Source organism: Cebidichthys violaceus, unplaced genomic scaffold (assembly GCF_023349555.1).
Source record: "Cebidichthys violaceus isolate CVI_PGR_0920_01 unplaced genomic scaffold, fCebVio1.0.p SCAF_88, whole genome shotgun sequence".
Lineage (NCBI taxonomy): Eukaryota > Metazoa > Chordata > Actinopteri > Perciformes > Stichaeidae > Cebidichthys > Cebidichthys violaceus.
This window is the reverse complement of record NW_027176973.1, coordinates 605,909-633,905: the sequence shown is the minus strand read 5'-3', so window position 1 is coordinate 633,905 and position 27,997 is coordinate 605,909. Positions and strand designations below refer to the sequence as shown.

Genomic DNA, 27,997 nt, shown 5'->3' with positions numbered 1-27,997 from the left:
TGTTTTGAAGTTAATAAATAATATTCTCTCAACTTGTTCATTTATTTACGTGATGATGACGAGCTGATAGGAGGAAGAGGAAGAGACACAAGAGTCACAGAGCAAAGGATTGTGGGTAACTTTATTGACTGTATATGAAACTTTAAGAGGAACAGGAAGAGGATCTTCTGACGACTCAGATCATCGCGAAGTTTAACCACTGCAGGAGGAAGACAGAGAGAGACCGGGTCAACTGGTTTATTCTGGTTCTGGACCAAGTTCTGGACCTGGTTCTGGTCTCTTCAGACCCTGAATGTGTTACCTGGTTGAAGTCGAGCTCGATGGAGCCGCTGTCATGGGCGTCGAGCTTCTTAAAGATCTCTGAGGTTGAAAGAGGAGGCACACGTTAGCTAGCTACGTTAGCTCACTAGCTAGGCTACGTTAGTTAGCTAGCCAGCATCTTTGGGGGCATAAGATCGAACAATACATTTTAAGATGTGACAATTTTTTTAATTATTTACACTTTTGTGTTTTGATCAGGTTTTTCACAAACAAGGTCTAAAGACTACAATACCCATGATGCCGATGCCCCGGTTACTGAATTCACCCAGAATTGACTCCAGAATGTTTTCAGTGTCCTCAACACACAACCTTTAGCTTCAGCTCACCGTGACAGAATTTGAACGTTTTACTGAAATGCACCCTGGGAGTCGTAGTCTAAAGTAGAGAAACACTCACTGAACATCATCTCCAGCCTCATCAGACAGCCGACGAAGTTGTCGAAGTCGATGGTCATGTCGGGGTCTGAGTAGCGAGCCACCAGCAGCTGGTAGATAGTGTTGTTGAGAGTGAAGCCTGGGGGAGCACAACACACTGTCATCATGCTAACGCTAACGCTAACGTGTTCACTGAGTCTAATCCCAATGAAATCATGACTTTATCTATGACTTACTGTTAGCTTTAGTTCGCAGCTAGGTAGGCTACCACTGATAACAATATAAACAAAGCTAAAGCTATCAGAGAAGCTAACACAACTGATACTGTTAATGAAGCTAATACTGATACTGTTAATGAAGCTAATACTGATACTGTTAATGAAGCTAATGATACTAACGGGAATAACACAGCTAACAAAGCTAGAACTGCTAATACTGCTAATTAAGCTACCACTGCTAATGAAGTGAGCATTGCTAACACTGCTTCTTCTGTCTTTTCATGATCTGATATTTCACTCGATAACTTTTATTATAATATTATAATAACTTTTATTATGAAAACAAGTCAGAGAGCTTTTTACATCATTGATCATCATTTCATTCAGTCACGTGAGGCTGATCATTCCTGAGTGTTTGATGAGTTTTATCATTTAAATTTAACCTGAAACATGGAGCCTAATACATTTATTCCAGTATTCAAGAGAAACCATAATCATATTTTGGGTTAATTAATAATGACGTCACAATCTGAACGCAAATAATTCATAAATATATAAACGCATTCTGCCGTAGAAATCAATCCTGATCTCATAAACAGAACACAGTTTATTAAAAAGGTAAAAGACTACAGAGAGAAAATACCTCTAGTGATGATAACTGTGTGTCTTTAATAGTTATTAGTTACTATTATTAAGACTATTATTAAGACCCCCCCCCCCCCCCCCAGGCAGTGAGACTATTACTATTATTGTTATTATTCTTGTTATTATAGATCAGTGATTCTCAACTGGTGGGTTGCGACCCACTCGCGGGCCTTTGCCTGAAAAATAAAAATAAAATCCTGTGCGTTTAATTTGAAGGGGATCACTATGAGTAGACGACTATACCTCTGTCAAATGACATTATGAGTAGACGACTATACCTGTCAAATGACTCTATGAGTAGACAACTATACCGCTGTCAAATGACACTATGAGTAGACGACTACACCTGTCAAATGACTCTATGAGTAGATGACTATACCTCTGTCAAATGACAAATGAGTAGGTGAATTGAAGACATGTCGGATGACATCAAACAGACCACAGCTCGAATTAAGGCAAGCAGTCATTTTTGCATTAGAAATGGAGAATCTACAGACATCACAAACAAAGCAGTTTTACTGGTTTACATGAAACATGTGGGACGAGGACTGACGGGAACAAGAGAGCTCCTACTACTACGACAGCAGAGGACATCTTCAGCTCCGGTTCAGACTGCACCATCTTTTCATTAAATATATTTGAGAAGTTGAACATTTGGGTTGTGGCTTGTCATTAAGGGGTGATGGTGGGTCCCGCAGACAGACCAGTTGAGAACCACTGATCTAGACGACATTCACCCCACTTTGGATGCTTATATTGCTAATGAAGCTGACACAGCTAACAAAGATTACACTGATTATACTGCAAAGAAGAAGAAGAAGAAGAAGAACTGACCTGCGTCTTTGAAGGCCACTCTCATCTCTGGAGTGCTCATCGTCCCTGAATTATCAATGTCGTTCTTCTTGTAGATGGTCTGCAGACACAAACACACACACACACATAAACACACAGACACACACACACACACACACACACACACACATAAACACACAGACACACACACACACAGACAGACACACACACAAACACACAGACACACACACACACACACACACACACACAGACAGACACACACACACAAAAACACACAGAAACACACACTCACAAACACACGCACACAGACACACAAAGACACACAGAAACACACACACACACACACACAGAAACACACACAGGCTGCTGTTGATCTTTGTACTCAGGTGAGTTCAGGTGTTTGGATGTAAAGGTCAAAGGTCTTACCAGGTATCTCTGCACCTTCTTCCACAGAGTGGCGAACTCTCCGAGGCCGAGCTTCCCGTTCCCACTGTCCTTCTTGGCAGTTAAGAATAGATCCTGGTACTTTAAGAATACATCCTGGTACTTTAAGACTACATTCTGGTACTTTAAGATCACATCTTGGTACTTTAAGAATACATCCTGGTACTTTAAGAATACATCCTGGTACTTTAAGAATACATTCTGGTACTTTACAAATACATTCTGGTACTTTAAGAATACATCCTGGTACTTTAAGATCACATCCTGGTACTTTAAGAATACATTCTGGTACTTTAGGAATACATCCTGGTACTTTAAGAATACATCCTGGTACTTAAGAATACATTTTAGTACTTTAAGAATGCTGCTTAAAGGAACAATATAATAATAAAAAATGTATTTTTCCGTTATTGTTTGAACTCTTTCCTCAAACAAATATGTTCCTGTTTGTTAGCTCACTAGCTAACGTTAGCAAGTGAGCTAACCTTAGTTAGTAAGCTAATGTTAGCTGCTCTGCTTCTAAAGGATACGTCCATCAGGTTCACCATGACCCTGGAGGTCTCCATACTGAAGCCGTCCGTCTTTATGTCAGTTCCTGTGAAGAAGAAGAGACGGACAGGAAGTTCAACAAAGTCATAAACACACCCATCAGTCCTCTGACCCACAATGCAGGTGATCGTGTGATCAGGTGATCGTGTGATCTTGTGAGTAGCTCGACTCACGTTTGGCGACGATCTTGTTCAGGATGGTCTTCAGCTCCACAGCAGAGATCTCCATGTCCTGAAACAGTTTGTAGAGGTACATTGGATCAGGACCAGGACTCTGCTTTGATTGGTCCCTCACCACACAGGAAGTGATGTCATATACTTACGGCTCCGGCGAGTTTGGTAAAGAGGCCTCTGAATCCTGCGTCGACATCTTCATCTGACACGGTCTCCTGGACACAATCACCACGGCAACAGTAACAACGCCAACAAAAAACTTTATTTACACAGTAAAGTTCACACAGTAAAAACACAATATCTATATTCAAAACTCATAACGTCAGCTTGATTTAAGAATTCTGTTGTTGGATCAGACGATAAAACTACAAATCCAGATGTACTCACGTCGTCTAGATCAGCGCTGACAGGGTCGTCACACGGTCTTTAAGAGGCGTTCAAGGACCGCAGGACAGACAAAGAACAGTTAGAACACAAAGTGAGCACCCAGACTGCAGGTCTAAGAAGGTTTAAGAGGCATTTGAGGACCACAGGACAGACCGTGGACCTGACACTGAACAGGACGGGGTCTTACACGGTCTCTGTCTGCTTCTCGGAGAACACCCGGATGCAGAAGTCTCCGTTGAGATGCGGTTCGAAGGTGGACGGGACCACCAGGTACTCTCCAGGCGGCAGCTTGAAGCGCGTGCTGACCTCACGCAGGTTGATGAAGGTCTCGGACTTGGCCGTCTGAGCGTGAGTCAGGAAGAAGTTCTTGTCCAGGTGCACCTCCCCCTGCCCATAGAACTGAGGGGGACAACGGCCAATCAGACAACTCGGCAGGGGACAACGGCCAATAACAACCGTCTTTACCTCACTTTTGGTTCACTCCTTTATTAAAGAGATGAATCTAAAAGTGGGAGGAGTTTGACCGTTGGACCTGCAGGTGTTCAGAACTCACCTGCTTTGGAACCTAAAGAAAAACACAAGACGAGACAGAAGTTACCGGAGGATGAATCTGTCTCTCGTTACATTTTTGTCTGATCTTTATCGGCGTCTTCGGGTCTCACCTCATAGATGGCGAAGCCGACGGTGTGCATGTCCTCTCCTTGTTTACGCAGCTTCCTGCGGTTCTTCTGGATCAGACCGACCACGAAGCTGCAGCCCACCTCCCCATCGTCGGGGTCGTCATCCTCCTCATTGAGCCGGATCACAAACTGAGGGTTCATCCAGAACGTGTCTGCAGAGGGACAGTCAGACATTAGGAAGCCTAAAGACCAGGTCTCGGGGTACTGGAACCAGTACTTAGAAGGGTGGTTCCTGCATCCTGAACCTCTGGTCTACGTGGTCTTGGATCTATCTCTGGTCTACGTGGTCTCAGCATCTATCTCCGGTCTACGTGGTCTCAGGATCTATCTCTGGTCTACGTGGTCTCAGGATCTATCTCTGGTCTACGTGGTCTCAGGATCTATCTCTGGTCTACGTGGTCTCAGGATCTATCTCTGGTCTAAGTGGTCTCAGGATCTATCTCTGGTCTACGTGGTCTCAGGATCTATCTCTGGTCTACGTGGTCCCAGGATCTATCTCTGGTCAAAGTGGTCTCAGGATCTATCTCTGGTCTACGTGGTCTCAGGATCTATCTCTGGTCTACGTGGTCTCAGGATCTATCTCTGGTCTACGTGGTCTCAGGATCTATCTCTGGTCTTACAGGGGTTGTTCCTGCAGCCTCCGGCGGTGGACCCTCTCCTCCAGGTGCCGTCGAACTTGCTGACGCTCCAGTGTTTGACGGAGTCATCGTCGATGGTGTCAGGGGTCAGAGTGCAAACCTCGACGCGATTGTAGTGACGCGAGAACTCGCTGAAGGACATCCTGCAGAAGAAAGAGAGGAGCAGAGATAAGAGAAGAAAGAGAGGAGCAGAGATAGGAGAAGAAAGAGAGGAGCAGAGATAGGAGAAAAAAGAGAGGAGCAGAGATAGGAGAAGAAAGAGAGGGGGGGGGGTTAAAGTTCCTTTATTTCACTATTCCACTGAAACAAGAAACATTCTAAAACATCATTTGAAAAGCAAAAAAATGGGAAGAAAAATAAAAACTTCAAATAAGTCAAAACAAAACAAAAATAAACAAGTTAAAACACCAAAGAACAAATAAACAATCTATGTCAATGATCAATACATTCAGAAGTTCACCACCAGCTCTCCAGCAGCACCACTGAGCACAAAATGCTCCCAGTCATCCATCTGTCCCTGAAATCCTTTAAATTGTCCACCGTCTGGTTGTAGGTATGTTCCACCCTGAGTCGGGCCTTCAACAGACCTTCCAGAACTCTTACTGGATCTTCACTGCCGGCACCCCTAACCCGATTCTTGCGTGTTAGCCAGATGGCCAACTTGGCAGAACCAGATAGAAAGTTCATCAGAGTGTGGACAGCCTTCTTTTTTACACAGTATTTTGGACCAAAGATGAATAAAGTGAAAGAAAAGTCTTCTCCGAGACCCTGAAACCACCTCTTTAAACGTTCAAATAGTGCCGAGAGCCGAGGACATTGAACAAACAGGTGCTCCAGGGTCTCGGTCTGAGAGCAGAAATCACACTCCTCACCAATGTGTGGATCCAGGTGTGCCCGGTATCTGTTCGTGGCTACAGCTCCATGCACAACCCTCCACTGGAGGTCTGCTGTCCGCTTCTCAATGGGCAGCTTGTACATGCACCTCCAGCTGCCTTTTGGGGAAAACTCTGGGCCAAAAAACTCGGTCCACCTCGACTCCTTCAACCCTGCCAGAGAGCGCAAGTTCACAACCTTTACACAGATTTCATAAATTGCTTTCTTTTCTGCCACCTGAAACTTGTCCAGGCGAGGGGTTGTGAACGTCAGCAGCTTGTTTCCTCCCCCCTGCCAGTCGCCCACAGCTGGGGCAATGAGCAGAGTGGGGGGAGTGTACTCACTCTCTTCATCCCACTGGTCAGACAGAGTACAGTTTCCTGCAAACGCTCTCAGGTGTTGTGGCAGGGCGGCACAGACCTCCTCCACTACTCTGTTGATCAGCCTGACAGACGTGATGTTGGCCTTCTGCCTAAAGGTGACCCTGGATGCTGCCGTCGCTGACATCTTCAACAAATGCCCCAGCTTAGTACAGCCGGCTTGTCTTAGATGTGTTCGCAGGCTGGCAGACTGCAGCGTTTGAGCTCCGATGAATCTGTTGAAGAACAGAGGTTCCTCCAGCAGCCACACGCCTGGAGTCTCCTCAGCTTTACGCGAGGTGGTAAAGATCTGCCACGCCTGCAGAACAGAGCCGTAGAATGGTGTCAGCCCTGCCAAGTCCACTTTCTCATGTTTTAGGAGAAAGAGCTGCTTATCATAACCCAACCGCCCAGCTCTCCTCAGCAGCAGTCTAGCAGTGTCCATCCAGGTAGGGCCACAGCCATAGAGCAGCTTTTGCGCAGTCCTGAGTCTGAATGAGGCGATCCTCGACTGGATGTCAATGAGGCCCTGCCCTCCCTCTGCCACAGGCAGATAAAGGCCTGCTGCACGAATCCAGTGCCGGCCAGACCAGAAAAAGTCCACTACCGACCTCTGTATTTCCGCTATGAGGCCTCCTGGTGGCGTCAGCGCGATGAGTCTGTGCCACAGAGTCGAGGCAACCAAGTTATTAGCAACCAGAACTCTTCCCCTATATGACAACTGGGGTATCAACCATTTCCAACGAGAGAACCGAGCACACACCTTCTCCTTGACTCCCTCCCAGTTCTTTTTCTGAAAGTCCTCAGAACCTAAGAACACCCCCAACACCTTTAGGCCTCCTTTTCCCCACTGAAGACCTCCAGGCAGGCGAGGCACCGTCTGATGTCTCCAGTGTCCCACCAATAAGCCTTCAGATTTACCCCAGTTCACCCGTGCAGATGAAGCCCTCTCATACAGAGACAAAATATCCTGCAGACATTGAACATCTCCCTGGTCCCTGACGAAGACGTTTACATCGTCAGCATACGCAGATACAGCGAGGGGACGACAAAGACTGGAGGACCCAGGCAGTGCCAGACCACTGAGCCGACCCCTCAGCCTGCACAAGAGAGGCTCAAAAGCAAGACTGTATAATTGTCCTGAGATCGGACATCCCTGCCTAATCCCTCGCCGTACCGGGATCGGGCGACTCAGCCCAGCTCCCATTTTAACCATACATACCGCACCACTGTACAGCAAACCCACCCAAGGCAAAAAACCATCACCAATCCCAAATGCCCTAAGTGCAGAAAAAAGATAGGAGTGATCCACCCTGTCGAACGCCTTCTCCTGGTCAAGTGAGACGATACCGACATTGACATCGTGAAATTTACAAACATCGAGCACATCACGAATCACAAAAATGTTGTCCATCACTGTCCTGTCTGGGATACAGTATGTCTGATCACTATTTACAATCACTTCCAAGTGTTCTCTCAGTCTGTTAGACAAGGCTCTGGAAAGCACCTTATAGTCAGTACACAGCAGGGCCACTGGTCTCCAGTTCTTCAGAAGGGCCAAGTCTCCCTTCTTGGGCAGCAGGGAGAGTACCGCCCGCTGGCATGAGACCGGAAGTGATCCAGTTTTAAAACATTCCAACAAAACACAATGTAAGTCAGAACCGATAATGTTCCAGAACTGCTTAAAGAAATCTGTGGAGAGGCCGTCGATTCCCGGAGCAGAGATAAAAGAAGAAAGAGAGGAGCTCTCACTCTGCAGCTAAAAAAACAACACACAACAACGTCACCACGTTTCTATGATAACTACCCACCAGAACTCTCCGTCCTCTGCGTTGGCATGGGGACAGTCTCCCTGCACGTAGTTCCACTCAGACGATCTGTAAGAACATAAAAACAATCATAATAATAATAACAATAACAAGAAGACACTAAACCCAGCAGATCTTCTGCTGGTCTGCTAGTCCCCAGTGAGACCGGGTGTCCCCTCTGTTCTTGTCTCAAGACCTTCATTGACGCTGTTCTGTGAGTAGAGGTGCTCATAGAACAGATGTGCTCATAGAACCTGGGGTTATTATTTTAGATTACCCGTCGCTCCAGGCTCCTGTCCACTCCACCTGACCCCAGGGGTTCCTGACCCGAATCAGCTTCTCCTGCCGGCCGCGGTAGTTCACCTGGACACACAAAACACAACGTTTTTATTCTGCTCTTGTTTCATCTCTTCTTCTTCTCCTCCTCCTATTCAATCTGCAGGAAATTACATCACCTCCACGGCGCCGGTCAGCGAGTAGGCGTGGCCTTTCACCAGCTTCTGACGGGTGACGGCCTCCGAGTCTGCGGCGCTGGTGATCTGCAACGACAGGTGATGGTTGAGATCTATCTCTGGTCTACGTGGTCTCGGACCTATGTCTGGTCTACGTGGTCTCGGATCTATTTCTGGTCTACGTGGTCTCGGATCTATCTCTTGGTCTACATGGTCTCGGATCTATCTCTTGGTCTACGTGGTCTCAGGATCTATCTCTGGTCTACGTGGTCTTGGATCTATCTCTGGTCTACGTGGTCTCGGGATCTATCTCTGGACTACGTGGTCTCGGATCTATCTCTGGTGTATGTGGTCTCAGGATCTATCTCTGGTCTAAGTCACTGAACATCGTGGAGATGACTCACGTCGATGGAGCAGCCCAACAGCGCTCCGGCCTCCAAGGCCTTCTTGATGATCTGGAACAGGTTCTTGGGGGGGCGTTGGAGGTCAAAGTTCTCGGCGATGCCTCCGGTGAAATCCTCAAAGCCCTCGGTGGTGGAACCACCGGACAAGGCTTCATAGCAGCCGTTGACTCTGTGACAAAACACAAGCAGGTCTTGAATGACTCCACCAGCAGTGGTTTGTGAACAGAAGGTTGTCGGGTTGAATCCCTAAGGTTGGTCTTACTTGGCGTAGGCCTTCTCCAGCAGAGCGCTCCAGAACTCTCTCCCCTCTGCCGAGTGGACAAACATCAGCTCTCCGTCTTTGACCGGCAGACGGTCGTCAATCACAACGTCCACCCACTCACCGTACTGCCAGAACTGAGACGAGACAAGAACTTTTAAAATGATTCGGTTTCCATTTTCTTTGTCCAAACCTTTAAGACTCCCAACAATAACCTCTAAGAAACTTCAATTTGGTTTCCTTTCGAGTAAAACTGCTCTCAGTCACTTTAACCTTCCAGCTCATTTAGTTCCTGCTTCATTACAGATGTGCAAGATCTCTGTTTAGAGATCCACTCTGCCAAAGGTTCTACTGAGAACAATCAAACTGTGTAAACCACAATTCGTCTAATAGGGACTCTTAGTCGATAGTTATTCTTTGGCAACCACATGGATGACGTAAGCTAGTTGTGAATTACAAACGCTGGACAATTCGGTTCTGAAGAACCTGATTGTTGTCTCTAGAATCTGAATTACGTTAGTTGTGGAGTTCCACAGGGTTCAATGTTGGGTCCCCGTATTATTTTACTTTTATCATGGTTCCACCTACGAAACACTGCAAAGAAATTTACATATTTTAACAATTTTAACTTCTGTTTATCAAACTGCATGTAACCATAGCAACTGCAACTTCTAGTCCATCATGAGTGGAAGTTACCTTTGGGGGTACCAATGTCACGCTTTGTTACCTGGAAGTGAAAGATGCCGGCGTAGTCGTCACCGAAGCCCTGGTCGGTGGGGACGACTCTGGCCATCACATACTCGTTCAGCGTCAGCGAGGCGATGGCTGCCAACAGCCAGCAGTCACCTGGACGGACAAGAAAACACTCCAGGGTTACCTCCTAGTGTAGATGTAAACGGATAAGTTCATAAACTCAGAGGTTACCTCCTAGTGTAGACGTAAACAGATACGTTTATAAACTCAGAGGTTACCTCCTAGTGTAGACGTAAATGGATAAGTTTATAAACTCAGAGGTTACCTCCTAGTGTAGATGTAAACAGATAAGTTTATAAACTCAGAGGTTACCTCCTAGTGTAGATGTAAACAGATAAGTTTATAAACTCAGAGGTTACCTCCTAGTGTAGATGTAAACAGATAAGTTCATAAACTCAGAGGTTACCTCCTAGTGTAGATGTAAACAGATAAGTTCATAAACTCAGAGGTTACCTCCTAGTGTAGATGTAAACAGATAAGTTTATAAACGATGACATAGACTCTCACGTTCACTACTTGATTGGTTGTTAGCGGTCATGACGTGTCCTTCCCTGATTCGTCCCCGATCACATGACCCTTTACTGTAAGATTACAAACAACAACAGCCTTGTTTACCGATCGACTACCAGGTTAATTCAACATAACTGATTACAGGCATTGCTGACCTTGTTATCTTTACTAGCAGCTGTTGTACAGTTAAATTCTACATTTTATAATTGTACTACTGTCTATGAGGAGGAAGCAGCTGTTATTGGAGCAATTAATGAGCGGCGTTATCAGACCTACGGAGACGTCTGAAGTCACAGTTTGAGGCTTTGAGGAGGACGGACACAAAACGACTTTCCTTTTCTTATTAATGCTTATTTTGTTCTACACAACTATTGTGAAGTCCACACATAAACTGTAAAGGAACAAAAGTATAAATGTTCTCCAAAATTTGGAGATCGTTTTTGTTTTAAACGAAAACGTATTAGTGTGGGTGGAGCCTGAACAGTGTGGTGGAGATTAAGATGTACCGTTTGTCCTGAAGGTGGCGCTGTACAACCATTTGTATGATAACTTTAACATTCTATTTAACGTCAGAAAACAAAACTACTTGGTTTAGTTTAGAAAAAAAAGGTCATTGTTCAAGTTCACTGTGTACTACGTACTATATATTACAAAGTTCACTGTGTACTATGTACTATATATTAAAAGTTCACTGTGTACTATGTACTATATATTACAAAGTTCAGTGTACTATGTACTATAAAGTTCACTGTGTACTGTGTACTATGTACTATATATAATAAAGTTCACTGTGTACTGTGTACTATATATTATAACTGGAGGTCTGTGGAGGATCAGACAAACCCTGCTGAGTGTATTCAGAGTATTTGTATTCTTGTGTACTTTCTCACCACACATATTTGCTGCAGTGTAACTCCTCCCTGTCTGTAGCCGAGAGGTCTCACTCTGATCTAAATTCCTGGACTGACCAACTTTTAACTTTCTACTTGCAGAAACAAATCTTTACTGCAAAGTTACACAACAGAGTCTGTGGTCTCCTGGAGGCACGGCATGCTGGTGAGTCACAGAGAGTGTGTGTGTGTGTGTGTGTGTGTGTGTACAGGGTGTGTCCTCATTGGTTGACAGCGCATATCTTCACCCCCTCTCTCTCTCTCTCTCTCTCTCTCTCTCTCTCTCTCTCTCTCTCTCTCTCTCTCTGATGTTTGTCTCTAACAATAGCTGGCAGCCCTTTTAGCTCTCAGCTGGTTCTCATTAAGTTTTCTGGTCAGAAAATGTTCTGCTGTAAACACGGTTCGTTCTGTCGATTTTGATGTTCTATAAAAAAAAGTAAAAGTATATTTCAAATGATAATAACTCTTAAAGTAAAGAAACATAATCTGTAAGAAGTAGTTCAGCTTCATCAAAGTTTTCTGAGAGAAAAATCAGTGTTTTAATTAAAGGAAAAGTAAATATTCTACATGAGTCTAAAACACTAAAGTAAGTAAAACTGTGACTACGAGAAGAAGACACACTCAAAATAATCTGAACCTTTAAGTCTTCAATGGTTCATAATAATCTATTTATATATTGTAACATAAAGTCACATGGTCTCAGTTTAACCAGGCAACCAACGGAGACTGAGAAGTTACTGGTGATGTGTTCAGGGACAGTCTGATAGTCTGGAGGCTGTGGTGTGTTCAGGGACAGTCTGATAGTCTGGAGACTGTGAGGTGTTCAGGGACAGTCTGATAGTTTGGAGGCTGTGGTGTGTTCAGGGACAGTCTGATAGTTGGAGGCTGTGGTATGTTCAGGGACAGTCTGATAGTTTGGAGGCTGTGGTGTGTTCAGGGACAGTCTGATAGTTTGGAGGTTGTGGTCTGTTCAGGGACAGTCTGATAGTCTGGAGGCCGTGGTGTGTTCAGGGACAGTCTGATAGTTTCGAGGCCGTGGTGTGTTCAGGGACAGTCTGATAGTTTGGAGGCTGTGGTCTGTTCAGGGACAGTCTGATAGTTTCGAGGCTGTGGTGTGTTCAGGGACAGTCTGATAGTTTGGAGGTTGTGGTATGTTCAGGGACAGTCTGATAGTTTGGAGGTTGTGGTCTGTTCAGGGACAGTCTGATAGTCTGGAGGCCGTGGTGTGTTCAGGGACAGTCTGATAGTTTGGAGGCTGTGGTGTGTTCAGGGACAGTCTGATAGTTTGGAGGCCGTGGTATGTTCAGGGACAGTCTGATAGTTTGGAGGCTGTGGTGTGTTCAGGGACAGTCTGATAGTTTGGAGGCTGTGTTGTGTTCAGGGACAGTCTGATAGTTTGGAGGTTGTGGTCTGTTCAGGGACAGTCTGATAGTTTGGAGGCTGTGGTGTGTTCAGGGACAGTCTGATAGTCTGGAGGCCGTGGTGTGTTCAGGGACAGTCTGATAGTTTGGAGGTTGTGGTCTGTTCAGGGACAGTCTGATAGTTTGGAGGCTGTGGTGGGTTCAGGGACAGTCAAGAAGCTGTGGTGTGTTCAGGAACATTCAGGAACACTCACCTAGAGCTCCCTGGCAGATGTCGGTTCTGGTGGCTCCGCCCAAGATGAACTCAGGATTAGAGACCAGTTCCTAAAGGGGTCGAGACCAGAGACCAGAACGGATCAGTAACACTGAAGATATCAAGATACCAATAATTATACTTGGATACTGTCAGAAATACTCACATATTGCGAGTAATACTCAGATACTGTTAGTACTATTCACATACTGCGAGTAATATTCACATACTGTCAGTAATACTCAGATACTGTCAGTAATACTCACATACTGTCAGTAACACTCAGATACTGTCAGTAATACTCACATATTGTTAATAATACTCACATACTGTCAGTAATACTCACATATGGTAATAATACTCAGATACTGTTAATAATACTCAGTAATACTCAAGCTCAATTAAGTACAAAGTACAGAAATGAGTTGGAGTAGAAGAAGAAAGTACTCTAGCAAGTGCAAGTACCTCAAAGTTGTACTTAAGTACAGTACTTGATTAGATGTACTTGACAGTATACAGTATCTTTAACTTGTACACTCACTACAGAACATCACCAGCAGCTTTCACTGAACATTAAATATCATTTTTTAAATCGGTCTATAAAGTGTTTCAGGCATCACTTCCTCATGTTCTTCAGCTTCTGAAAACGTTCAGAGTGACACATCTGTACAGAGTACTCTGTGTACAATCAAGTACCCTGAAGTGTATTGTAACATAAACCGTTGTTTATGTTTATGACTAAACTGCATCATAAATACATTTATTAAAACATGTTGAATGAGCATCATGTGACGTTTCCCTGTTTATGTGACGTAGTGACTCATCTCTGTGGTATTTAGGATCTCTGATGACTCACCGTATCCTCCTAAAACATTGCTGATATTTCGTTGATACTCTGCAGGCAATTCATGAAGTAAAGCAAACGAAGAAAGTTTCCATCAGAATATAATATTAATAATACAGTAAAAATAATACTTACAATACTACTACTACTACTACTACTGATAATAGTACAAATCCCTGTGTTTGTATTTGATGATGTTTATAGTATTGTGGTTTGTTTAAGGGTACTTTTCTGTACTTGTACTTCTCTCTGCTGCTGCTACACAGATGAGTCACGGTTTACCAAATCTTTACAGGACTTTGTGTGTGTGTACTAAATGTGTGAAATATCTCTATATGTATGTATAACATTTGTATAACATCTGTATATATAACATCTGTATGTACAACATCTGTATGTACAACATCTGCATGTATAACATCTGTATAGTATTTCTGTGATAAGTATGTTGTTTTTTTCCATGAGCAGCAGTAATGTGTCGCCTGAAGGTATTCTGCCAACAACCCCCCCCCCCCCCCCCCCCCCCCCCACCACCCTTCCTCCCGGCCACCCGCCCCTCCCACTTATCGAAACGAGCCCACTCATCCAGACCCAGACTCCAGACCCAGACCCAGAACCAGAACCAGAACCAGAACCAGAACCAGGCCCAGATCCAGAACCTGATCCAGCCCCTCCAGGTCCTTACCGTCGGTCTCTTCCAGGTGACTCCCCGGACCTTGGAGGAGCTCCGGCCCAGCTCTTTGAAGCCCAGAGCTTCGGGCGCGGCGGTGAACGTCGGGTCGCAGAAGAGTTTTCCGTTGGAGCGGCACTGAGCGCGCAGAGCCGCGAAGTCCTGGTTCAGGTACCGCACCGCGTTGGCGTTGGTGCCGAAGCCCGCGGCCAGGGCGCGCTTCTTGGCCAGAGTGGAGGCCACGCCGGACATGATGGGAAGAAGTCGAAGAAGAAGAAGAAGAAAAGTTCAGAAAACTCTCCGCAGATTCTTCTCATCAAACTTTTCCTCTCCGACAGAGAGCTCAGACCTCCGCCCCGGAGGAGGAGCCGGATGACGGGTCTGTGCGCCGCGCCCTCTCGTTAAATCCGTCTCTCTGGTGAACATCTCTGTTAGTGACAGAAGCAGGAAACACAAATACAACCACGAACACCAACAAACAACAGAAGAAACAGATACAAGTCTGTGGACAGATATATATAATATATAATATATAGTTCAGGATCAGTGTTTTTAAACGTTTGAGATGTTTACAGCTGGACTCCTGATGGAGCTGTTAGTCATAATAATAATATCACCAAACAGGAAATACAACATGTGGGAGCGTCAGTATTAACTCAGTGTTCAGTTACACCCTGAGAAGCATCAGAGAGTTGAATGACCTTCTGTATTCAACTAATATACGAGAAAAAGTCTTTAAAAAGTAGACTACTTACAACTAAAGTAAAAAATAAATCAAATCAAATGTCATCAAAATCCTTTAAAGATGCTGAATTTTAAATTAAAAGGTGACCGTGGCTAAGTGGAGAGCAGGGCCGCCTTTGAATCAGACGGTCGGCCTAACCCTAACCCAACACTAACAGTAAAAACAGCTAACGGTGCTAATTGAGGGGGAACCGGAGGGTGGGCGCTACACTTCTCCATTATCACCTTTAACCGCCGTATCAGAACAGATCAGCTAACCAGTGGGGCTCATAATGCTAAATGCTAATAACCTTTAAAAAATGTATTTAAAAATATTAAACATGAAAAAGATTCTGCAAAAGTTGTAGAAAAATACGAATATTAAAACATCTTAATGATATAGAGAAAGTACAATGTATCTACTGGTAATTCAAATGAACTTCTTTATTGTAATTCCAGTTTCTTTGTTGGTCCACAGGGACCAGACTCAGAGGATCCAGACCTGATGGACTCATGTGGGTTCATGTGGACTCATGTGGATCATGGGTCCACCTGTGAGGACTGGACAGGCTCTGGTTTGTAAGACTGTGAGCAGCGTCTGAAGGCTCAGCATGGTGGAGGAGGTCTGGAGGTCTTTGAGCCTCATATGGACAGCAGGGGGAGACAGAGGGGACATGAACATCTGGTTTCCGTCTGAGTCTCTGGACCTCCATCGGTGATCCAGTTCAGTTCTGCTGCGTTCAGGCGACACTCAGTGCTGAACGAGTCCAGGTGGTCTGAGTTCTTCTGATCCAGAGCTGAAATGGACTGCTGGTGCTACCTGGTGATGAGTCAGAGCCTCCTGGACTTTGGCGAAGTCTGAACTGCAGATCTTGAGACACCCAGAGACCTAAAACCTGTTCAGAGTCCAGCCTGTGTTGACACATCACTGTGTTTATCAGACTGTTTGCTCTCTCTGAATAATTCAGAGTCAACCGATATCACACTGCTCCTTCAGCTGGACCGAAGCTCCGCCCCTTCACACCTGACCACCTTTATACCTGATGCACACACAAACACTTCATTTCGTCTCAGCAGACTCTTGGCAGCCTTTCGGTAGACTATCAGCAGCCTTTCGGTAGACTTTCGGTAGACTTTTGGTAGACTATCGGTAGACTTTCGGTAGACTTTTGGTAGACTATCGGTAGACTTTTGGTAGACTTTCGGTAGACTTTCGGTAGACTTTTGGTAGACTATCGGTAGACTTTCGGTAGACTATCGGTAGACTTTTGGTAGACTATCAGCAGACTCTTGGCAGACTATCAGCAGACTTTCAGTAGACTCTGGGCAGACTTTAGATAGACTCTCGGCAGACTTTCGTCAGTCCCTCAGTAGAAACACTCTCAGGATGGCGAACGTGGCAGCAGAGCTGGCTAGGAGGAAGGCTCGGGACGAGGACGGCACCGGCAGTCGGAATAACGCCGTCCCCTTCAACCAGCAGAACTTTGAGCAGCTGCAGAAAGAGTGTCTGAAGTCCGGCTTGCTGTTCTGTGACCCGACCTTTCCCGCAGACTGGGACTCTCTGGGATACAACCAGCTGGGACGCTACTCGTCCAAAACCATCGGCACAGAGTGGAAACGACCCACGGTGAGTGAAAACCATTAAGCCCTATGTAGTGGACTCAAAGTATCCCACAATGCATTGTGAAAAGTGTTGTATAACCGATGGTCACTTACCAAACACTATGTACCATCATGCATTGCATTTAAGGGAAAATGGCAAAAATTCATAACACAAACGGCCACAACGTACTTTTGTATCTATTAATTGTGGAGAATATATTTATAGCTGCTTCCTTTCTTACCTTTCACAATAAAAGCCTGAGACATATGCTGCATCACTGCTACTTCAACTCACTCAGAGCATTTTGATAAGAAGCAACTCAACACAAAAGCTTACAATATACGTATCAATTACAAAAATGATGTCTGTATTTATTATATAAAGTCCGCCAAGCTCCATTGATCAGTGACGTCATTAACGACGCAGAGGAAATGACCAATGACAGTGCATTGATTAGCTTAGCTTAGCTTAGCATACAGACTGAAGACCAGGGAGAAACAGCTAGCCTGGTTCTGTCCACTGATTAACATGCTAATATCTGGGTTTTTTTAGGAGTTTTATGAGTTGGAACTATTTCTTGGTGGACAACAGTGTATCCATCCGCCTGCAGCTGTAGCTCCGGTAGCTCCGGTTCACCGGCTCTTTAAGCCCGTTTAAGGATATTAAAGATAAAACCAAAGCACCTCCTGTTAGTTAAACAATAGTGTGACTCAGTTTGTGTGTATCATTAACCCGACGACTGTGAACACACTCGTCATTATTAGTTATTCAATAACGTTATAAAATAATCATTAATCACTTGCTGTCTCGTCCAATCAGGAGCTGAGTTCTGATCCTCAGTTCATCGTTGATGGAGCGAAGAGAACAGACATCTGTCAGGGAGTGCTGGGTGAGAACACACACACACACACACACACACACACACACCCACACACACACACACACACACTCTGTGACCGCTGACAGATGTGTGTTCTCGTGCCCTGCTGTGTGTCTGTCAGGTGACTGCTGGCTGCTGGCTGCCATCGCCTCTCTGACTCTGGACCCTCAGATTCTGAACAGAGTGGTTCCTCCTGGACAGAACTTTGGCTCACAGTACGCCGGCATCTTCCACTTCCAGGTCACATGATCTATTTTAAATACATGAGAGAGTTAAAGAAATCCAGTAACAATAATTATACTTCTAACTCAAGGTCTTCTTACTAGATTTGTTCACATCTCATGGCCTTCATCAGTTTCTCTTCATGCCAGCTGAGTTAACTCCACCCACTGATGAAGGCTATGAGATGCAGCTGAAATACTCACAACAGATCCGGTAAGAGGACCTTGAGTTGGGCAGTGGGTGGAGCCTCTAGAGGAAGTGACATCAGGTGTTTTGACCTACAGCTGTGGCAGTATGGGCAGTGGGTGGAGCCTAAGTTACATCAGAATCAGATTTATTGGCTAATTTGACTCAGAATATACAAATAAACAAGAGAAATATAAAAAACAAGTACATTAAAGACAATAAAGTAGAACAGAGAAACTAAGCTTTAACATTTAACTAGTATGTACAATATAAATATATATCGAAGAATATATCTGAGCATAAAGAACAACAACAATGACAATGGATTCGTGATATTAGTGCAGAAAGGAGGTAATAGTGTAAACAGAGGTAGTAGTGCAGTTTGTCTGATTAATTGTTCATCAGTGATGGTCAGCAGAGAGAAGCTGGTCCTGGTTCTGGTGGTTTTGGTGTACAGAGCTCTGTAGCTCCTACCAGAGGGGAGGAGATGAACAGCTTGTGTCCAGACTGTGAAGGTCTGCAGCGATCTTTCCAGCCCGTTTCCTGACTCTGGAGGTGTACAAGTCCAGGATGGGGGGCAGGCTGGAACCAATGATCCTCTCTGCAGACCTGACAGTCCGTTGTAGTCTGTTCCTGTCTGTTTGGTGGCCGATCCAAACCACACAGTGATGGAGGAGCAGAGAACAGACTGGATGATGGGGGAGTAGAACAGGACCAGCAGCTCCTGAGGCAGGTTGAACTTCCTGAGCTGGAGCAGGAAGTTCAACCTCTGCTGGGCCTTTTTCCTGATGGTGTTGATGTTTGGGGTTCACTTCAGGTCCTGGGAGATTGTGGATCCCAGAAACCTGAAGGTCTCCACCACAGACACAGTGTTGTTGAGTATGGTGAGGAGGGGGGCAGTGTTGGCGGGCTCCTCCTGAAGTCCACTGTCATCTCCACAGTTGTGAGCTTGTGTAGCTCCAGGTTGTTCTGACCACACCAGAGGACCAGCTGTTCAACCTCCGTCTGTACGCAGACTCAGACCGTCTCTGATGAGGCCGATGACCGTTGTGTCGTCTGAGAACTTCAGGAGTTTGACAGACGGGTGCTCTGAGGTGCAGTCGTTGGTGTGGAGGGAGAAGAGCAGTGGCCCTGTGATGTTCTTCAGGTGGGTCAGCACCAGTCTCTCAAAGGACTTCATGACCACAGACTTCAGGGCGACAGACCTGTAGTCAGTTAATCCTGTGATGGAGGATTTCTTGAGGACCGGGATGATCGTGGAGCGTTTGAAGCAGGAGGGGACTTCACACAGCTCCAGTGATCTGCTGAAGATCTGCGTGAAGATGAGGACCAGCTGGTCAGAACAGACTTTCAGGCAGGAGGGGGACACGCCGTCTGGACCCAGAGCCTTCCTGATCTTCTGTCTGTCAAAAGAGAAGACTCACATCCTCTTCACAGATCCTCAGTGCCGGTGGGGGGTTGGTTGGGAGAGATGAGGAGGTGGCAGGAGGTGTAGGTGGTTGTTTGATGATGGAGCAGTTGGGGGGTGTTGAGGTGGGCTCAACAAACCTGCAGTAGAAGACATTCAACATCAGGTGTTTTTACCTGCAGCTGTGGCAGTATGGGCAGTGGGTGGACGTGGTTGTGGACGACCGGCTGCCCTCCAGAGACGGGAAGCTGCTGTTTGTCCACTCGGCAGAGGGAGGAGAGTTCTGGAGCGCTCTGCTGGAGAAAGCTTACGCCAAGTAAGAAACATTATGGGATGGATGGGGATGGAATGTGTTCATCATTTAGGATGAATTGTAATAACTTTATTGATCCTCTTTTAATGTAGCGTCATCATCAGGTCAACATGTTCATGTGTCAAACACTTTGATTTATGACCAAACACCTGTAGATCTAAAGACATTCATCAGCTAATGTTAGCATGCTAATGTTAGCATGAAACTATGATGATGAACATTATAAACCAAAACACTGACACTTCAACTAAAATAACATATTTCATCTTTGCACCCCGGTTGTCATTTTAACTACTTTTAGTTTAGTTTATTTGTGTCTAACACTTCACTTGTGTTCAGTTCCATTTCTTTTCTACACTTTAACAGATATTGACAACTACTGTGTTACTAATCAGATACTTTTCAAACTCCTTTTTTAACACTTCATTTGATGCATCAGCTACTTTCAGTACTCACACTTCAATTGATGTTTCCACTTCAGAGGACAATAAACCAACATTTTAACTCCTATTAAAGGCAGCAGCTTAGTCTCCAGTCTCTTTAAATACATCCGGTGTCATGACTGGATGAAATGAATGTGTTTACTTTATATCTGTAGCTTTATTATGTATTGTCACAAACACTGTAATACAGCACAACATGAGAATATTTAACCCGTCTCGTATATATTAGGAGAATGATGCAGCCTGAACCTATATGAAGGTTAATAATGCTCTATAACATGTAACGTAAAGAACTTCAGATTAAAAATAAATCGTGAATGTGTGTGATGCATTTTTTAAATATTGTGTTTTACAAGCTGTAAACAAGTCTGAACAAATACGTCTGGTACGCTGGAGGAGGATTAACCGAAGTCTAAAACATGTTTCATGTTGGACTTGCTGCAGTCGTTTGACATGTTCAGCTCAAATCCTCTCCCAATGCACCCGCTCCCGTCTAACACTTCACCTCCTTTCAGTGTTTCCTCTTCGTGTTTACTGACTCCAGTCAGCCTGTAGACAGCAGCAGTAGTTAAAGGAGTGAGTGTTGGAGGCGATTAGCAGCAGGGTGGAGGAAGCTTTACTCTGTAAACACTGGACTCGACTCAGCCTGGAAAACAAACAGAGCCGCAGACCAAGCTGCTGACTCAGCTCTTTATACTCAACTCCTGCTGCTCTGATTTATTCTGCCTCACATCGTGTTCCCACAGTCTGTTAATCTGTTTAGTACTCTAAACTAACTCTTCAACTCTTTTGATCACCTGTAAACTAACTCTTCAACTCTTTTGATCACCTGTAAACTAACTCTTCAACTCTTTTGATCACCTATAAACTAACTCTTTGACTCTTTTGATCACCTATAAACTAACTCTTCAACTCTTTTGATCACCTGTAAACTAACTCTTTGACTCTTTTGATCACCTATAAACTAACTCTTTGACTCTTTTGATCACCTGTAAACTAACTCTTCAACTCTTTTGATTACCTATAAACTAACTCTTTAACTCTTTTGATCACCTGTAAACTAACTCTTCAAGTCTTTTGATCACCTGTAAACTAACTCTTTGACTCTTTTGATCACCTATAAACTAACTCTTTGACTCTTTTGATCACCTGTAAACTAACTCTTCAACTCTTTTGATCAACTGTAAACTAACTCTTTGACTCTTTTGATCACCTATAAACTAACTCTTTATCTCTTTTGATCACCTGTAAACTAACTCTTCAACTCTTTTGATCACCTGTAAACTAACTCTTCAACTCTTTTGATCACCTGTAAACTAACTCTTTGACTCTTTTGATCACCTGTAAACTAACTCTTCGACTCATTTGATCACCAGTAAACTAACTTTTCAACTCCTTTCACTCTAGCTACCACTTAAAGAACATCAACTATGACTAAACATGCGAAGTACCTGTTAGCACTGACTCGTTGTGACTCAGCAGGTTTTTAGGTGTTGTCATTATTTTGTCCAGGCAGTTAACCGTCCCGTACCTCCTGCAGGGTGAACAGCTCGTACGAGGCCCTGAGCGGAGGTTCGAGTATCGAAGGCTTCGAGGATTTCACCGGAGGAATCTCGGAGAGCTACGACCTGAAGAAAGCTCCGCCCTTCCTGTTCAACGTTGTGAGGAAAGCTCTGAAGCTCGGCTCGCTGCTCGGCTGCTCCATCGATGTAAGCTACAGCTGAGCTATGTGTCAGCTAACACTTTAGCTCGTTTAGCTAACGAGCTACGTGTATACGTTTATATCATATTGACGTGTTTCTCAGATTTCCAGCTCGCATGAGACGGAGGCCATCACCGGTCAGAAGCTGGTCAAAGGTCACGCCTACTCCATCACTGCAGCACAGCAGGTGAGGCATTCTGGGAAAATATTGTGTTGTTTACAGGAACAGGAAGAAGCTGCTGGATGAAAGTTAAGGCTGCTTAAAAAATTTACCAAAGCACCTGAACATAGCGTCTCTTGAGAAGAGAAGGTGAAGGTCTCCAGCTGTGAGAAGACCAGAAGGTCTCCCGCTGCGAGGTCTGACCCAGCAGAAGGGGGGCTCTACTGGACCAGGTTCCTCCCTGATGATACTTTTGACCTGCAGGTTCTTCACTATGGTTCTCCAGTGCAGCTGCTGAGGATCAGGAACCCCTGGGGTCAGGTGGAGTGGACCGGAGCCTGGAGTGACACGTGAGTCTAGGTCCTCATACTGGTCTGTCTGTCTGTCTGTCTGCCTGTCTGTCTCACAGACTGTCTGTCTCTCTGTGTCTAGGTCAAAGGAGTGGGACGGAGTTGATCCTGAAGAGAAGAAGAAGCTCGATCACTCTGCTGATGACGGAGAGTTCTGGTGATTAATGTGATCAGTATCAATAAAAACAGTACTTTTTCTTTGATACTTAAAGTACATTTGGTTAATGATACTTATTACTCCTCCTCCTCTCTCCTCTCTCATCCTCCTCTCTCATCCTCCTCTCTCTTCCTCCTCCTTTCTCCTCTCTCTTCTCCCCTCCTCCTCTCTCCTCCTCCTCCAGGATGTCGTACACAGACTTCCTGCATCAGTTTTCCCGCCTTGACATCTGTAATCTGACACCAGACACTCTGAGCAGCGACGTGATTGGTCGATGGAACTTCTCTGAGTTTGAGGGCGACTGGAGGGTCGGCTCCACTGCCGGAGGCTGCAGGAACTACCCAGGTACCGCCCAGGATTTATCCGGGTCCATCTCACTGAGTGATGCTGTCAGTGACTCGGTTCTCACTTCAACTTCTTTCAGCTCTGATACTTTATTTCTCTCTGCAGCCACATTTTGCTCCAACTCTCAGTTCTTCATCCGTCTGGACGACGAAGACGACGAGCTGGACGACGGAGAGAACGGCTGCACCGTCATCATCGGTCTGATGCAGAGAAACACTCGCAGGGAGAAACGCTTCGGAAGAGACCTGAACACCATCGGGTTCTCCATCTACCAGGTGAGGATTGAAGAACGAGGGGCGAGGGTTGAGAGTTAAGGATTGAGGGGCGAGTGTTAGGGTTGTATATATATATATATTTTAAATATATCTGTAATATTTGTCTGTTTTTTGTGTTTTTCTTCCAGGTTCCTGATGAGGTGAGTTCAAAGGTTCAGATTCTTAAATAAACATAAATTAAATAGAATTAACTAATTATTATGAACAAATTATATATTGTTATTCATTATAATATTGTTAAATGTTGAGGATCAAAGTAAAAATATCTTCTACAAACACCAGCTGCTCATTAAATTATTTTGACTTATTCATGTTTCACTCCTTTGTTCTAACTCTCTGCAGAGAGACGATCCATCAATGCTTATTATTTGGGGAAAGTAACAAAGTACATTTACTACAATCTTGAAGTACTTGTATTTCCATTTTTTTCTCCTTTACACTTTTACCTTTACAGTCTACTTTTCAGATTAGGATTTCACATTAATGCTGACAGTGTATTGATTTATTATTATTATTATTATCATTATTATAATTATTATCATTATTATTATTGTCTTTATTATTATTATTGTTATTATTATTATTATTGTTTTTTGTTGGAAGGTTTCAAATACAGAAGATAAATATCTGAGATCTCTCCAGAAGACAAACAGTCTTGAGCGGATTTCTTTCGAATTTAACTAATTATTTTAATTGATTAGTTACTAATTAATTAATTAAATACATATAACTGATATATATATATATATATATATATATATATATATATATATATATATATATATATATATATATATATATATATATATAACTGCTGTTATCTTCTTCTCCTCCGGTCAGTTTAAAGGTCGCAGTGACGTCCACCTGGGTCCGGACGTCCTGCTGAGGAGGAACGCTGTCGCTCGCAGTCAGAACTTCATCAACCTCAGAGAAGTGTGTGACCGCTTCAAACTGCCGCCGGGAGATTACGTCATCATCCCGTCTACCTTTGACCCACACCGCAAAGGAAGCTTCATCCTGAGGGTGTTCACCGAGAAACAGGCCCACACCAGGTCCGTCACGTATATATGTATATATATATATATATATATATATATATATATATATATATATGTATACATATGTATATATATATATATATATATATATATATATATATATATACAGTATATGTATATGTATATGTATAGATATTTATCTTTTCTGTGTTTGTTTCAGTCCGATGGAAGAAAACGTAAACGCTGACATTCAAGAGGTTTGTGATTTGTTTCATCAGATTTCAAGCTTTAGATTATTTAAAAATGTATGAAACTTTGAGTGTTTAAAACAAACAAGATGGTGACTCATAAGAAGAGATAATAACTCGTTAGACAAGACTAATTAGTAGGTGCAGCAGAGTGAGCAGGTGAGAGGGATGAGCTGATGAGGTGGGTGTGACTAACAGGTGCACTGAATAAACTGATTGGTGAGTGAGAGATAAACAGGATAGAAATGGCAGAGCTGTGACAATAATACCTTGTGTCGTATTTTAAGACAACAGGACATAAAGTATAAGCTAAAATGATGTTCATACATTGTTCTAACTCTTTTGTTTTTTCAGCCTGATGTCGAACTGAAAGATGTGGATCCTCACTTCAAACATCTCTTCGTCCAGATCTCTGGAAACGTAACAACTTATTGTTTCTTAAATGAACAACTTTGCTTCCTGAATGCCATCATGTCAGAACAATGATGTCAGAACAATGTTTGATTTCTTTCTGTTTTAACAGGACTCAGAAATCTCTGCCTTTGAGCTCCAACAGATTTTGGACAAAGTTGTTGCTCAGAGTAAGAAATGTTTAATATATAATATTATTAATAATTTATGAACAGGTGAACTGTTCCTGGATCAGTTTATGTATGAACTGAGCCCTTTGTCTTTGTCTGAAGGATCTGATGTCAGAACCGACGGCTTCAGTCTGCAGACCTGCCGTGACATCATCAGCCTGCTGGACGTATCCAGATCAGATGTTCACTGATCAATAATCAATACTACTTTGTTAAATTAATCGATAAGGCGTTTCAGAAAGTCGCCTGCTTCATTTGAACTGTTCTTTTGAGATGTTTTGATCAATTGTTCAGGAATCAGCAGGTTAATTGATCGTGATAATATAATTATTGATCTCTGGAGGACTTTACTGATTTTTAACATTTCTTCTTCTACACTTTAAATGTTGAAATGTAAAAAATCTAAAATGAGTTTAAGATTTGTGAAAAATATATCAGACAGACAGACAGACAGACAGACAGGATCTTTAACTGGCCTCCAGATAGACGGCAGCACTAAACTTGGTCTGCTGGAGTTTCACCGTCTGTGGAAGAAGATCCAGAAATACCTGGTGAGACGTTCAGGATGATGTCATACTGTGACGTCACGTTTCGGTCTACTGTGATGTCATCATAAACACATTTCTCTTCTGTAGGAGATCTTCAAGAGTCACGACTCTGACGGTTCTGGTACGATGAGCAGTCATGAGATGAGAGCCGCTCTCAATGAAGCTGGTGAGGTTCATTAAGGGGGTCGAACATACGGTCAGAGGGCCACAACCGGCCACATAAAGAGTCCAATGGGACATTCAGACTCATAACATCAGTGGATGGTTCCATCTCACGTGTTGTACAGGATTCATTGGTTCTAAAAGGTGTGTGTGTGTGTGTGTGTGTGTGTGTGTGTGTGTGTGTGTGTGTGTGTGTGTGTGTGTGTGTGTGTGTGTGTGTGTGTGTGTGTGTGTGTGTGTGTGTGTGTGTGTGTGTGTGTGTGTGTGTGTGTTCAGGGTTCCAGGTAAACAGCTCTTTGATCCATCAGATCGTCGTCAGATTCTCTGATCAAAGTTTCTCCGTTGACTTTGACTGTTTCATCGGATGTTTGATCCGACTGGAGCTTCTGTTCAGTGAGTCATCAACAACACTATTTCTGGAGCTTTCTACCACATCCACTGTCTTTATCAGCAGTGTTTCTAGCGTCCCCAATGTTCCTAGTGTCCCCAGAGTTTCTAATGTCCCTAGTGCCCCCAGTGTTCCTAGTGTACTTAGTGTCCCTAATGTCCCCAGTGTTTCTAATGTTCCTAGTGTTTCTAGTGTCCCCAATGTCCCCAGTGTACCTAGTGTCCCCAGTGTTTGTAGTGTCCCCAATGTCCCCAGTGTTCCTAGTGTCCCCAGTGTTTGTAGTGTCCCCAGTGTTCCTAGTGTCCCCAGTGTTTGTAGTGTCCCCAATGTCCCCAGTGTCCCCAGTGCGGGCGGGCGACTGTGGCTAAGTGGACAGCAGGTCCGTCCTTCAATCAGTGTCGGCGGTTCGATCCCCGGCTTTGGCTCCGCTAGTCGCATGTCGATGTGTCCTTGAGCAAGACACTTAACCCCGAAATTGCTCCCGTAGCTGCGCCTACGGTGTGATAGAATCTGAATTGTAAGTCGCTTTGGAATAAAGCGTCTGCTAAATGACTGTAATGTTCCCAGTGTCCCCAGTGTTCCCAGTACCGAGGTGACACAGCGTTTCTCTGTTTCTTCCACAGAGATGTTCAGAACTCTGGACAAGAAGAACCAGGGGAAGATCGAGCTGGACCTGCAGCAGGTAAAGTTCCAGTCCTGTACTGGTCTGACCCCCTACCGGCACCAGCTGCTCTCTTATTGGTCCTGCCTGTTGTCATCCTCATTAACTCTTCCTCTCCTCATGCAGTGGGTCTGCCTTGCCATCAACTGACCGCCGGCCACTCCAGGAGCATGCTGGGAAATTTCCACCTGTGGAGATTAAAGCTGATGAACTGTTGTTGTTGTTGTTGTTTGAATAAAAACTGTTGTGGTTCATCATCAGTAACAGCAAGTCTGTTTATTGTGTTCAATCTGTGAAAACTTTATTCACCAGTGTGGTTCTTTATATCATGGACTCTGTTCTCCCTCTAGTGTTCCATCAGTGTGGTTCTTTATATCATGGACTCTGTTCTCCCTCTAGTGTTCTATCAGTGTGGTTCTGGTAACAAACAGATGGGTGGAGGGAGTGATGAAGCTGTCTGCTGCCTCGGGGCGATCGGTCGCCCCGTCGCTCAGAGGTCCTGGCGGCCGATGGACCCGGTCACGTCTGTTTTCTGTCCTGGTTCCTCAGTGGTGGAATGAACTTCCCACTGACGTCAGGACAGCAGAGTCGCTGCTCATCTTTCATCAGGCTGAAGACCCACCTCTTCAGGAAGTGCTACCCTGAGCCTTCCACTCACCACTAGTTTTCATACTAGCTTGTTGCACTTATTGTATTCGTATTACTTATAGCACTAACTGTTTCTCTTGTTTCTGTACTTTGGCTCTGAGTTATGCTCTGCTTCAGGCTCTTAGATGCTTGTTTAAAGGAAATGTACTTATGACTTCTGGTGACTAGTAGTTCTTTTGATTACCAATGTTGATGCACTTATTGTAAGTCGCTTTGGATAAAAGCGTCTGCTAAATGACTGTAATGTAATGTTTTTTTGTAGTTCTGTCTCTGTTTTTGTGTAGAACCAGAACGGAAGTGTGACGTGCACTCTTCACA

At 44.3% G+C, this 27,997-nt stretch overlaps 2 protein-coding genes across 3 annotated transcripts; one reads left to right on the top strand and one right to left on the bottom strand.

Moving 5' to 3' along the window:
- Positions 1-102: 102 nt before the first annotated feature.
- LOC137866673 (calpain-2 catalytic subunit-like) lies at positions 103-14,930 on the bottom strand. 2 transcript variants are annotated; one of them, XM_068702723.1, is made up of 21 exons: positions 14,694-14,930; positions 13,166-13,235; positions 10,125-10,243; positions 9,401-9,534; positions 9,139-9,307; positions 8,738-8,821; positions 8,560-8,645; positions 8,286-8,351; positions 5,225-5,385; positions 4,587-4,756; positions 4,478-4,489; positions 4,112-4,323; positions 3,925-3,961; positions 3,687-3,752; positions 3,538-3,595; positions 3,346-3,410; positions 2,798-2,869; positions 2,393-2,471; positions 718-834; positions 302-360; positions 103-199 (listed from the first exon to the last, which is right to left on the bottom strand). In XM_068702723.1, exons 1-21 carry the CDS (start codon positions 14,928-14,930, stop codon positions 176-178), a joined length of 2,097 nt encoding a protein of 698 aa, XP_068558824.1. In that variant the 3' UTR covers positions 103-175. The 2 variants fall into 2 exon arrangements, with proteins under 2 accessions (XP_068558824.1, XP_068558825.1); XM_068702724.1 differs by having other exon boundaries at positions 2,798-2,866.
- A 31-nt stretch (positions 14,931-14,961) lies between these two features.
- Positions 14,962-27,295, top strand: LOC137866671 (calpain-2 catalytic subunit-like). The gene is made up of 22 exons (XM_068702722.1): positions 14,962-15,057; positions 15,880-17,028; positions 17,824-17,893; positions 18,006-18,124; positions 19,883-20,016; positions 21,997-22,165; positions 22,262-22,345; positions 22,583-22,668; positions 22,751-22,825; positions 23,010-23,170; positions 23,276-23,445; positions 23,574-23,585; positions 24,286-24,497; positions 24,664-24,700; positions 25,046-25,111; positions 25,215-25,272; positions 25,375-25,439; positions 25,755-25,823; positions 25,908-25,986; positions 26,259-26,375; positions 26,994-27,052; positions 27,158-27,295. Exons 2-22 carry the CDS (start codon positions 16,789-16,791, stop codon positions 27,179-27,181), a joined length of 2,106 nt encoding a protein of 701 aa, XP_068558823.1. The 5' UTR covers positions 14,962-15,057; positions 15,880-16,788; the 3' UTR covers positions 27,182-27,295.
- Positions 27,296-27,997: the final 702 nt, after the last annotated feature.